Raw genomic sequence first — 14,256 nt, forward strand, 5'->3', positions numbered from 1 at the left:
CATGTAAGACTATTTTTCTCTAAACTTCCTGTGTCAAACTAGAAGATAAGCAATTATAATTCAATTTGATTTTGGAGATAGAACAGTTCAGTTATGACAAAAACCTGTAAAATGTAGAAATCTGGTATTATAGATAAGTAGGGAGATATACCACCTGGAATTTTTTACAATGGTACAAGATAAACGATACCATAAAGTTCCTTTGATGGTTACCCGATCTTTATCCTTTATGCTTCACATTTTGTGATCAAGATATCTATTTTAAAACTATTATAGTTTGAACATTAAATTTTACATATATCAAGTTTTTGCACTAGAATGGGAAATTAAAATCATTTTGATTTTAGTAAAGCAGGAATTCAAGTGTTTACAGATTCAAACATATAAATAATAAGTTGTCCCCTAATAGACATTGTTTTTGCAATGAGCTATTAATTGCCACCCGAATCTTTCCTATATATTGCTCCTTATTCTATTGAGGGACTATCTTGCAACTACTTGGATGCTTTCTCTTTTGGGGCTCGAACCAAACGCTGAAAAAATGCAGTGCAAACGATATCATCTGTTTTACACTAGTCAGAGATCAGTCAAGACATGTTAAACGATTCTTGCTTAGAAGTATAAACAGAATAAAAACAGGTTTGGGACAAAGCTGTTGAACTTGGTTTTTCATTTTATATAAGCATGCACTATTTTCAATCATGAAAATGGGTCCTACTTTGTAGAATTTTATTGCAAACCAAATAAAACTTTTCCACGGATTAATCTTCTAATTTTCACTCTATTTAATCTTTTGTCCCATTCAATATATACAAAAGTTATTGTTCTCTGTGTAGTTTTAATTCACAGGACCATTAATTCTGCTCAGAAAAATCTATCACTCTGATATCATTTAACCCCATTAAAAAATCATCTTCTAAATACATGTTTTAAATTAAAATAAACTGCATGTGATGTTTAATATTTTCAATATCAATAATATTTTCTCAATCTGTTCATACTGACAATAAATTGAACAATAGCAGATGACACTGTGGTTAAGTTTCATTTGATTCTCAATTGGACATAGCTGTGACCATTGAATCTCATATTATATGATCTAATATTTTTAGAGAGAATTAGGTAGACATGTAATTTAATGAAAAAAAAAAAAATTCATCCGAATTTAAACATAAAACTTACTTTCAGAACGTACAAGCCACACGATATGTCATCCTCTTGTTTAGAATGGAGGAGACTGCCTATATTCCATTGTGTGGTAGCAATGTCCACTAAACCTAGTTTAGACCTCTCTTTTAAAAAAAAACTGGAAAATATAAAAAATCAACATTCAAATTAATTACTTTTTTTCAACATCAACTTTCTTTATAATTTTAATTACAGTATGTACTAAAATAAATTGTATAAATTATCTTTCTTAAATTCTTTTTTTTGTAAATTCATTAGGGTGTAAAAGTGTTGACTGAAGTTCATTTGGTATGAAGCATATGGAAGCACTTCATTCTTAATATGTGTACACGGTCAACACTTTTAAAACCCTATGAATAATGATGAAATTACAAAAAGAAGTTTTCAATACTTATAACTACATTTTTTCGCAATGTTCATGAAAACCAGTGCTTAGCTTTTGCGCCAATTGGCATTTCATTTGCACCACAAACCATATTTCATTTGCTCCAATAAGAAAAAAGTAAAATCACAAAAATACTGAACTTAGAGGAAAATCAATTCGGAAAGTCCATAATCACATGGGAAAATCAATTAACAAAACGTATCAAAAACGAATGGACAAGAACTGTCATATTCCTGACTTGGTAAAGGCATTTTCAAATGTAGAAAATGGTGGATTAAACCTGGTTCTATAGCGCTAACCTTCTCATTTTAATGACAGTCTCATCAAATTCCGTTATATTTACATTGACACCTTTCCTTAACATCAATAATACAGGTAAATACAGGTAAATAGTTTTAAAAAATGATTTTTTTCCAAAAAAGACTTTTAATGTTAAAGACAGTTTCTGTTTGCATAATAAAACATACTAGTATTCATCAGAAATCAGTCATAATGTCAATGTATATTTGTTCCACCTAACAGAAGTTCCAATGGAAACTTTGTTATAAACAATGTCATGATATCTGTTCCTGTTGGAACAAATATTCTATACCATTTATTACGTTAGGAACATATATATAGAATAACCATACATTGTCGAGCGGAGTACAAATAACAGATTGATATTTCGAGACAATGTATGATTATTCTTTATATACTGCAACTCTTATATAACTGTTAGGCAAGTGACATTTTCAGAAAAGACGCTTACTTAGTGACTTTAATGCACCCAACTAACACACAGCTGATTTTTTTTATATGTTTTAGTATAATATCTGAACTTCCATTTTTGGTCAGTCGTAAAAAAATCGTACGATGCAATTTTTGTAAAAATTGAATTAAAATCGAGAAATAATTCCAAATTGAAAAATGACCAACAGTATTGAAGTGTGAAAAAATAACATTTAGATTTATTTTCTGTTGTCACAATGCAAAAATTATGTACGTTTAACATGTCAATATATAAAAAAATACTTTTCAAAAATAAAAGAAGTAATTTTTGCGAAAAAAAAAAAGAAGCTTTTTTTAACAATTTTGGAAGTTTTTTTAAAAATGGTGCCAATTTTCATATTTTTTTTTTCATTTCTTAGATATTTTCGGCTTGAAACCCAAATATATGATGTTCGTATTATTCAAAGTTCATTACTTGTTTAATACATATCGTTATCACTGTATTATTCTGGATTTTTTTACATTTTTACACACTCCCCCTTTTCAATCAAATTTCCGAAATCGCTTTCTCTGTTAATTTCCCTCAAGTTAACGGACCTAAACGCTTTGAAAAGAGTATGAATAACCATGAAGGCATTTTTTTGGTACAATATCATGCACAGTATATAAAAAAAATTAAAAGGACCATAGAAGCTGAGATGTCAACGTTTTTTCTTGGTAGAAAACCAATATCTTATTGTTCTTAGTCAATTTGCACTTACAACTAGAGGCTCTAAAGAGCCTGTGTCGCTCACCTTGGTCTATGTGCATATTAAACAAAGGACACAAATGGATTCATGACAAAATTGTATTTTGGTGATGGTGATGTGTTTGAAGTTCTTACTTTACTGAACGATTTTGCTTCTTACAATTATATCTATAATGAACTTTGCCCATTAGTAACAGAGAACTATATTTAGTAAAAATTTACATAAATTTACCAAATTAATGAAAATTGTTAAAAATTGACTATAAAGGGCAATAACTCCTTAAGGGGTCAATTGACCATTTAGGTCATGTTGACTTATTTGTAGATCTTACTTTGCTGAACATTATTGCTGTTTACAGTTTATCGCTATCTATAATAGTATTCAAGATAACCAAAAACGGCAAAATTTCTTTAAAAATTACCAATTGGAGGGCAGCAACCCAACAATCAGTTGTCCAATTCATCTGAAAAATTCAGGGCAGATAGATATTGACTTGATTAACAATTTAACTTCTTGTCAGATTTGCTCTAGATGCTTTGGTTTCATAGTTATAAGCCAGAAACTGCATTTTACCCCTATGTTCTATTTTTAGCCGTGGCGGCCATCTTGGTTGAATGGCCAGGTCATCGGACACATTTTTCAAACTAGATACCCCAAAGATGATTGTGGCCTAGTAGTTTCAGTGGAGATTTTGTAAAAGATTACTTAGATTTATGAAAAATGGTTAAAGATTGACTATAAAGGGCAATAACTCCTAAAGGGGTCAACTGACCATTTTGGTCATGCTGACTTATTTGTAGATCTTACTTTGCTGAACATTATTGCTGTTTACAATTTATCTCTATCTATAATAATATTCAAGATAATAACAAAAAACAGCAAAAATTCCTCAAAATTACCAATTCAGGGGCAGCAACCCAACAACCGATTGACCGATTCATCTGAAAATTTCAGGGCAGATAGATCTTGACCTGATAAACATTTATATCCCCATGTCAGATTTCCTCAAAATGCTTTGGTTTTTGAGTTATAAGCCAAAAACTGCATTTTACCCCTATGTTCTATTTTTAGCGGTGGCGGCCATCTTGGTTGGTTGACCAGGTCACGCCACACATTTTTTAAACTAGATACCCCAAAGATGATTGTGGCCAAGTTTGAATTAATTTGGCCCAGTAGTTTCAGAGGAGAAGCTTTTTGTAAAAGATAACTTTAATTTACGAAAAATGGTTAAAAATTGACTATAAAGGGCAATAACTCCTAAACCGGTCAACTGACCATTTTGGTCATGTTGACTTATTTGTAGATCTTACTTTGCTGAACATTATTGCTGTTTACAGTTTATCTCTATCTATAATAATATTCAAGATAATAACCAAAAACAGCAAAATTTCCTCAAAATTACCAATTCAGGGGCAGCAACCCAACAACCCATTGACCGATTCATCTGAAAATTTCAGGGAAGATAGATCTTGACCTGATAAACATTTTTATCCCCATGTCAGATTTCCTCAAAATGCTTTGTTTTTTGAGTTATAAGCCAAAAACTGCATTTTACCCCTATGTTCTATTTTTAGCAGTGGCGGCCATCTTGGTTGGTTGACCAGGTCACGCCACACATTTTTTAAACTAGATACCCCAAAGATGATTGTGGCCAAGTTTGAATTAATTTGGCCCAGTAGTTTCAGAGGAGAAGATTTTTGTAAAAGATAACTTTAATTTACGAAAAATGGTTAAAAATTGACTATAAAGGGCAATAACTCCTAAACGGGTCAACTGACCATTTTGGTCATGTGGACTTATTTGTAGATCTTACTTTGCTGAACATTATTGCTGTTAACAGTTTATCTCTATCTATAATAATATTCAAGATAATAACCAAAAACAGCAAAATTTCCTCAAAATTACCAATTCAGGGGCAGCAACCCAACAACCGATTGACCGATTCATCTGAAAATTTCAGGCCAGATAGATCTTGACCTGATAATCATTTTTACCCCATGTCAGATTTGCTCTTAATGCTTTGGTTTTTGAGTTATAAGCCAAAAACTGCATTTTACCCCTATGTTCTATTTTTAGCCGTGGCGGCCATCTTGGTTGGTTGACCGGGTCACGCCACACATTTTTTAAACTAGATACCCCAATGATGATTGTGGCCAAGTTTGGTTTGATTTGGCCCAGTAGTTTCAGAGGAGAAGATTTTTGTAAAAGTTAACGACGACGGACGACGACGACGGACGCCGGACGCCGGACGACGACGCCGGACGCCGGACGCAAAGTGATGGGAATAGCTCACTTGGCCCTTCGGGCCAGGTGAGCTAAAAAGCAGAGATTATGAATAACTATTGAAAAATACTTCTTTCTCAATTGGATCAATGCACGTTTTGCAACTAAAAGTACACAAAAATGTGTCAAATCTGATATTTTCCCCATGAACTTGAACGTGAGATATGTCCACATTTTAAATTTCCTACCGTTTTAACCATCGCATACGGTAGACCTACTGATGGTGCAAATTTGATCAATATGTTCTGATTATCAGGTTGTCTGCATGTTGATATCGTAAAATATCAGCTGCGAGACATAATATGAAGCTTTTTGTCGAGTAAGCACAGCCAACAAGATCAAAAAGCCTTTATATTATGCCAAGCAGCTGATATTTTACAATATTAATATGCCGATAACCTGATAATCGATTTATCGGGCTGTATTTGCGTCTTTTTGAAGCATTGTCTTAGTTTCACCAGCAACCGGAAGTTGACTTGATAAGTTCGGGTCAAACTTATCAACGTCGGTTCAAACATTATGACGTCGCTGATATGTCCGGGTCAAAGTTATTAAGGCCAGGTCAACGTATTTGACGTCACAAAGCCGTGATATGGAGTTTTATTAAGAGCTGAGCAGATTGATATAGACAGTTGGACGACCGATAAATTAGAGGAAGCATACTGTACGTGCTAGGGCCACGCCAAGAGCCTGTATGTTGACATACTATAAATACTTTTATATATCGGGATATCTATTCATTCAGTTGACAATTTTGAACTCTCTGTATAGATATTTGAAATACAATAAATGTTCTACCTCAGGGGGTATAATTTCCTAAGCCGTATTTTAAATAGGATTACATGTTTTTAAATATTCTTCGAACTGTTACTTGGTTCGAGCGTCACCAATGAGTCTTTATGTTGGCGAAACGCGTGTCTAACATAAACAATCGATCATATGCCTAATATCTTTCAAATTGATTTGTTATTCATTATGGTTGTCGTTAGTTGCTTTTTATGATTATTGCTTTTGTTTCTAGTTTTGAGCATGAATCAAGCTTTAAGGAATCTAATTAAAATTGCTTAAGAACCTTTGTAGCTTATTATACAGTGTTGGCTATTGCTTCTTGTTTTAGGCCATACAATAAGCTTTAGTTGTTTACCTCATTTAGCATTTAGTCTCTGGTATACAGAGATCATAGTGTCCTTTTAATCATACTTATCAAAGGTACCGGGCTTATAATATAATATCATCAGGCTTCGTATTCAAGTACAGATTAACAATTAAAGAGGAGTAATGTCAGAGGATCAACGATGACCTGACACTTCGTTGTATTCTAGACATGGAACAACTGTGTGCTGTTAACGAGTTCTATAACCAGTGGGAATTATGGTTGGCGATGCACCATGTTTATTGTGCATGTATAGTTGCTTTTATTACATATATGTACCTTTACCAGCAGTTCATGCTCTTACAGGTTCTATAGCTCATCATCTATCTTTGTTCCTAAGAAAACTCTCTTTTAACGCTATCGAAATCATCAATAGATGGCGGGTTTATCACAAATTAAACAAAATTCGTATTGAAACGTAGATCGGTGCTCCAAAAAGATTTTATCGTGTCACGCCTACCACCAAGTGCATCCTCATTCAAACTACATGTTCTGAAAGCTGGTAAACAAAGACATGGCGTCATAACAAACAAATACGGTAGTAGGTTTACCTACGTATGAATACGGATGACAAAGGTGGTCTTAATATGTCATACTTTCTTCAGGATTTGATAAATTTGTTCTAGTGAAGGAAAAAAATATGCAATAGGGAAATTGTACATGTACTAAAATCATTGTAAGCATCTGTTACACAGAATTATGTCAGTAACAGCGAAGTATCAGGAATCGTTCCAGTTAAGCAAAAGCTTCACAGGCGCAGTTTTAAAATATAAATTTTGACTGTCTTATATGATTAAAAATCACAAAACAGAAAATTGCATTATTTGTTATAAATTAGATTTATTTCATTTATTTTAAAGAAATAGATTATTCACAGAAACTCCTCCAGAATGACAAAAAAACTATATATAGGTTAAGCCGAACTATATCCCGCAAATTCATATTAGTTGATAAATATCTATATATATCCAAGTTTTGAATACTGATACAGTGACTTGACTTAGTGTTGCTATTCAGCAATTGCAACTCATTCAAAATTTTGACCAAATTGCAATTTGTTTTATTAAACCAAATTGTTCAACTGGTCAAAATATTGAACAATTTGTTCAGCGAAAATGTGAAAGTGCAAGGTGATAAAATAAAACATACTTACAATCCCATAAGACTTTAACTCCACTTTAATGATGTAGTGACAAAATGAGTCTATCAGTTTGTATAGGTATATATTATAGTTATTTCCATGGTGAAGGAACTGTCATCATTTTGAATTGCTATAAAAATGTCCAAACTAAGCTTTCATATAGTTTTTCTTTCTAAAAGTATTCTATATTCATAAGAATCAGATATCATTTTAAATAAAACATCATATATTCAGTAAAATATGTGTGAAATAACAATATGCTATTGATAAGTTTTCATGGGGAGATAACCTAAAATATTATTCTTTTGAATAAAGACTTTTCAAAAGAAAAAAATGATTATCTCCCCATGGACACTTCCTACAAACATATTGCAATTTTACACATATTTTATTGAATATGAAATGTTTTAATTCACATAATGTCTGATTCTTATGAATATAGAACATGTTTAGAAAGAAAAACTATATGAAAGCTAATTAGTTTGGAAATTTTTATAGCAATTCAAAATAATAACAGTTCCTTCAGCATGGAAATGACTATAATATACCTATACAAACTGATAAACAGATTTTGTCATAACATCATTAAAGTGGAGTTAAAGTCTTATAGGATTGTAAGTATGTTTTATTTTATCACCTTGCACTTTCACTACTTGACTGTGGTTTTCTACAGCGCAGTTAGTTCAAATTTCGGGCCAGGTGAGCTAAAAATTGGGGCAACTACTATCAAGTTTTTCTTTTACATACCTGTGAACTTTATTGTGAAAACATGTATCATTATGTATGTTTAAATTCATGCAATTCATTTTGCAATGAAGAATGACGCGAGCTTGCTGTTAGCCAATCAAAATAATTTATAATAATGATACATACATCTAATGTAAATAAATGTTATCTAAAAGTATGAATCAATAAAAAAAACATTTGATACGATAATTGATTACCGGGAGTCTTCAAAGTTGTTAATGCAGCAATGTTTCATAATATTTGTTAGTTTCAAGGGGGCAAAAATGAAAACTGTATCAACTATAGTGATTTAACAAAATGCTTCCACAACTATGTATAAAGTAGAACCAAAAAAACGAATTTCAAAAGTTCAAAGAAAACGAATATAAGATTTCAATTTGAGATGGTCTTAAAATTAGCAGTTCAGTTAACTTTTAAACTATGTTGTTCAAAAGGTGAAAAATTTTCATTATTGGGCTACCAGAATCAAATATAATATATCAGAGATCAATTTAAATTACAAATGTCACCATGCTTGTTAACTGAAAAACATTAATCCCCTAAAATTTTAAATCATTACTGCCTCATAGTTTTACAAAAGATGTAATTTTTTTCCTCATTCTTCACATGTACTATTCTAAAATTTTAACTTACAACCAATTCTGAAGAAGTTTTTGTTCTGAGAGAAACAGCTCACCCATTGGATTGAAATACAAGATAATTTGTTGTTGTAGTAGAATAACCTAAAATTAAATCAGACAGAGTTAAGACACAAATAATCATAAAAAAAAATTATCATCCTTATACAACAAATTGTTTTCAAATCCTCCATTTTGTTTGTAACAAGTATTTTTCTCACAACATTCTTTGAAAAAACATTGTATTTGACGCCATATTTAAGCAGAAGGCCTAGGTCCAAGGACACAGTTATCGTCCTTTGGTTTTCGTTGTCTATGAATATAGTCCCTAGTGTAAACAGTGTATAACTTGCATGTTTTATTTAATACACTTTCCATAAATCAAATTCTTCCATTTCTTAAAACCATTAACAATCAAAAACTGAATTTTCAGATTGGAACAATTACCAACTTTATCTGTTACTTGTCATGATTAAACAATATATACCAAATATCAAATAAATATCATCAAGCATGAAAAAAAAGTGTGGAAAACTGAATATATCTTATTAAGAAAAAATCGCAAAATCTTGGCAGCATTTACAGTTTAACATCTTATCTGTCACCGGTCCCAATTTCTGTGTTTTTAGCGCTCACAAGGGAAATCTTTTATAGCTGGCTATATGGTATGTATTTTTTTCACAATGTAAGGTGACCAATTTGTTATTTGAAGTCTGGTGGATAGTTGTCTCATTGAATTCATACCAGATCTCCTTTTATATATTATGTACATACCATAAGTGTCCAGTGGTTTTCATTCTCATGAACAGCACCAATTATTGTATCAAACTCCTTGAAGTCATACTGTAAGATGCAAAAAACAAGAATTTACAGAAAACCAGAACAATAACTGTCCATTATTTACTCATCAAAAGGCTTAGAGACTGTAACTTGAAAAGGTGTGTCTACTATTTTTGTTAAAAGTAAATGCTTGTATGGTTATATGTATGTGAAGGCCTTAAGGAAAAATAGTTTGTTGAAAAAATAATTGTGTTTACCTCATTGAAAAGTAATATCAATAAAATACTAAACTCAGAGGAAAATAAAATCGGAAAGTCCATTATCACATGACAAAATCGAATGACAAAACACATCAAAAACAAATGGACAACTGTCATATTCCTGACTTGGAACAGGCATTTTAAAATGTAGAAAATGGGGGATTGAACCTGGTTTTATAGTGCTAAACCTCTCACTTGTACAAAAGTCTCTTCAAATTCCATTATATACTAAACTGCAAAAGAAATGACACAGTAGTTTGAGGCAAACATAATGGAAGAATTAATGCATTTTTCATTGAATGGGCGTATAAATACCCTTGTTATTTAACAAATCCGCATTATTTTAGTTTATTAATAGTTTTCCACCATCATATCCAAGATTTATTTAATTCAGGTCTGCCATTAGTGTTGAATACGTGGACGGTCATTTGTACTGTTTGTTGAATTGTGGTGTTCATGTAGACGTTGGATGGTGCCTACATTGCAGTTAAATGCATATGCAACGACTTGAGATCGCTGTCCAGCATTCAAACGTCCTATTAGCTGTTCTCTTTATGGTGGGTTAAGTCATGGCATCAGTACTGCATCAAACAGATAATGATGACACGAAAACTTAGCACCTCCAAAATACCCTTATAGAGGCATGGACAACCTGCATCTCATAATCATGAAATGTGACTGTGAAACGTGTACAAGGACCTAAAGAGACAACTATTAGAACCAAATTAATGAACACAGCCAGCCATAAAGGAAATTTCAACATAATCTTAGCATCAATTGAAGAGAATTTACCTAAACAAAAAAATAAATAGATATTTTTTTTCAATACATATGAAATTGGTTTTTCTTTTAATTATTTTTAAATATGTATTTGAAAATTTAGGCTTTCGACAAATACAACGTTTCTTTTGCGGTTTAGTATATTTACAATGATAAATTTATCATAATTATCATTATTAACCTTTTATGCCACAATTTACAAAAATTATGTCATCTGATACAATATTTTAGATTTTTCAGCAACCAGGGGTGTATCAGGCCTTTGAAAACATACTACTTTTGGAAATTTTCAAAAGTATATATAGTAATTAAATAAACCATATGATCATGCTTTAAAAAAAAATACCTGATGTAATAACGAATGAATTTGTGGCTGATCATTAAATACAGCTGTCATTAGCACACTGTTGATATGGCAGACCTTGGGCAAATGTTCAGACAACATATACAAGTAGGCATTCATCACCTAAAACAAAAAATAAAAAGTTATAAATAGATAAACAAGCATGGTGTAGAAATCTAATTACTTGCAGGAATTATGCAAAAAAGGTGCATGTTCAATTTTCGTCTCACAACACACAACAGTGGCACGATGCTCAAAATATCGAGCGACTGTTGTACCATGATTGCAGATGACCTGCGATTAGACAAAATTTTATGTTGTGGCTCTGCATAGATGTATTTTGGGTTCGTTGTGATCAGGGCTTAAAGGGCCAATTAACCGTTTTGGTAATGCCGACTTATTATTAGGAATTACTTTTCTGTTCATTAGTGCTGTTAACAGTTTATCTTTATCTATAATAATACTCAAGATAATAACCATGCAACAGCTGCAAAATTTTGATAAAATGACCAATTCAGGGGCAGGAACGCAACAACAGGTTGCCTGAATGAGCTGAATATTTCATGGTAGATAGATCTGGACATAAAAACAATTTTATCTTGTAAGATTTGCTCTTACTGCAAGATATAAGCCAAAAACTGCATTTTACCATGTCCTTTTTTTAGTCATGTTGGCCATCTTGGTTCGCAGGCGGGGTTATCGGACACAATTTTAAAACAAGATACCCTTTTTGATAATTGTGGACAAGTTTGGTTAAATTTGCCTCAGTAGTTTCAGGGGAGAAGATTTTTGTAAAATTACAAATATTAATTGAAAATTGTTAAAAATGGACTATAAAGGGCAATATCTCCTTAAGGGGTCAACTGACCATTTTGGTCATGTTGACTTATTTGTAGATCTTACTTTGCTGAACATTATTGCTGTTTACAGTTTATCTCTATCTATAATAATATTCAAGAGAATAACCAAAAACGGCAAAATATCCTTAAAATTACCAATTCAGGGGTAGCAACCTAACAACAGGTTGTCTGATTCATCTGTAAATTTCAGGGAAGATAAATCTTCACCTGATAAACACATTTACCTCATGTCAGATTTGCTCTGGTTTGGTTTCAGATATAAGCCAAAATCTACATTTTACCCTGGGCATTGTTCTATTTTTAGCTGTGATGCCAGTAGTTTTAGAGGAGAAGATTTTTGTAAAAGTTGATGACGATGGAAGAAGATGGATGACAGATGCCAAATAATGAGAAAATTTGCCTGGCCCTATGAGCCAGGTGAGCTAAAATAGGCAAAATTTCCTTAAAACTACCAATTTATGGGCTGCAACCCAACAACAGGTTCTCCAATTCATCTGAAAATTTCAGGGCAGATAGATACCCTAATAATGATTGTGGCTTAGTTTTGTCAAATTTAGCACAGTAGTTTTAGAGTTGAAGATTTTTGTAAAAGTTAGTAGATGATGGATGCAGGACGCCTGACCATGGATGCAAGTACAGAGTATTATCTAATTTTAAAAACTGTTTTGCCTCAGATTTGCTTACCTCATCTGAAAGCCAATGTTGGATGGTATTCAGAGCATCTATTGAGATAGAATATGGTCCTACTTTAGATATAGTGTTTGCATCTCTTGATTTAGATCTCCAAATCTCTGACAGAACTGAATAATTAAAAGATATAACATATAGTTAAAAAGATGAAATTAATCCTTCACAATAATGTCAAAAATTGAAATTCAGATGGAAAACAATAATCATCAATGCAACCAATATAAGAAAAACAGAAACTTTTGTCGATTTAAAAAAAAAAAAACTACAGGAGGTTGACTTTCCCTTCTCCTGCAGTGCGATTATCTTGGTAATCTACAGAAGTTCTACAAACGTACTTGGACTTTTAAGAAATCCAAATTCCTTAAAATGATCCTATATGTTGGCATTTTGAAATAAAACAAGAATGTGTCCATAGTACACGGATGCCCCACTCGCACTATCATTTTCTATGTTAAGTGGACCGTGAAATTGGGGTCAAAACTTTAATTTGGAATTATAATTAGAAAGATCATATCATGGGGAACATGTGTACTAAGTTTCAAGTTGATTGGACTTCAACTTCTTCAAAAACTACCTTGAACAAAAACTTCGACCAAAAACTTTAACCGTACGGACGAACGAACGGAGGCACAGACCAGAAAACATAATGCCCCTCTACTATCGTAGGTGGGGCATAAAAAACCTCACATGTTAACTGTTTGAAATCATGGTTCAACAAGTGAAAGTGTGAGCTACTGCTTATTGATGATACCACTGACAAATATTTCATTAAACAAGAAGTTGTTGAGTGATGGGTAAGAAAATGCATCACACAGTGAGGCTGACTTATATAAACACTTTATTTTTCAAGTAGTATCTGAACCATGAAACTGAGGTCAAAGACAATGGACATGACAGATGAAAAATTTTGTAACATGAGGCGTCTATATACAAAGTATAAGGATCAAAGCCTTCCACCTTCTAAAATACACAGCTTAAAGGAAGTTAGCTAACGTTGCAGATAGATCTTGTTTTGATGAACATTTCTACCCCATGCAGATTTGCTATATATACTGTAAGTTCAGAGCTATAAGCCAAAAACTGCATTTAACCCTATGTTCTATTTTAGCCATGGCTGTCATCTTTGTTGATGGGCATGATTTGATACATATTTTAGAACTTAATATACTAAGGATGATTTAGGCCAAGTTTGGTTCAGCTTCTTAACATGAGGTATCTATATACAAAGTATGAAGTCAAAAGTCAAAGTCTTGTACTTTTCTGAAATATTAAGCTTTAACGAATTTAGCTAAGGCTACTGCCTCTTCCGGATCATTATCTCTATGTCAAGCTTTCTGCCACAAAAGTCACAGGCTTGACAAAAATGATATTTAAATAGTCAAGTGTTATGGACTACTCATGATCATATGTCTATCAAATATACTGTTAATCGTACACAGTATTTTGCATATATATGCAACTACAGTATACATATTTTATGCAACTAAAACTTATTCTAGAACTGTATTAAAAACCTTCATCAGATCAAAAGCTTGTTATTTGGATAATAAAACAATTAATAGTGCATCA

The 14,256-nt window shown here is 32.2% G+C and overlaps 1 protein-coding gene across 1 annotated transcript in view; it reads right to left on the bottom strand.

Moving 5' to 3' along the window:
- The window catches only part of LOC143073743 (uncharacterized), a 92,591-nt gene that overhangs the window by 37,273 nt on the left and 41,062 nt on the right, over positions 1 to 14,256 (bottom strand). Inside the window, exons 16-20 of the mRNA XM_076249501.1 lie at positions 12,682 to 12,797; positions 11,141 to 11,260; positions 9,749 to 9,817; positions 8,991 to 9,079; positions 1,183 to 1,306 (exon numbers count right to left, since the gene is read on the bottom strand). Of these exons, the coding sequence (XP_076105616.1) occupies positions 1,183 to 1,306; positions 8,991 to 9,079; positions 9,749 to 9,817; positions 11,141 to 11,260; positions 12,682 to 12,797 (518 nt within the window). The remainder of the gene's footprint in view (positions 1 to 1,182; positions 1,307 to 8,990; positions 9,080 to 9,748; positions 9,818 to 11,140; positions 11,261 to 12,681; positions 12,798 to 14,256) is intronic.

Source organism: Mytilus galloprovincialis, chromosome 4, assembly GCF_965363235.1.
Source record: "Mytilus galloprovincialis chromosome 4, xbMytGall1.hap1.1, whole genome shotgun sequence".
NCBI lineage: Eukaryota > Metazoa > Mollusca > Bivalvia > Mytilida > Mytilidae > Mytilus > Mytilus galloprovincialis.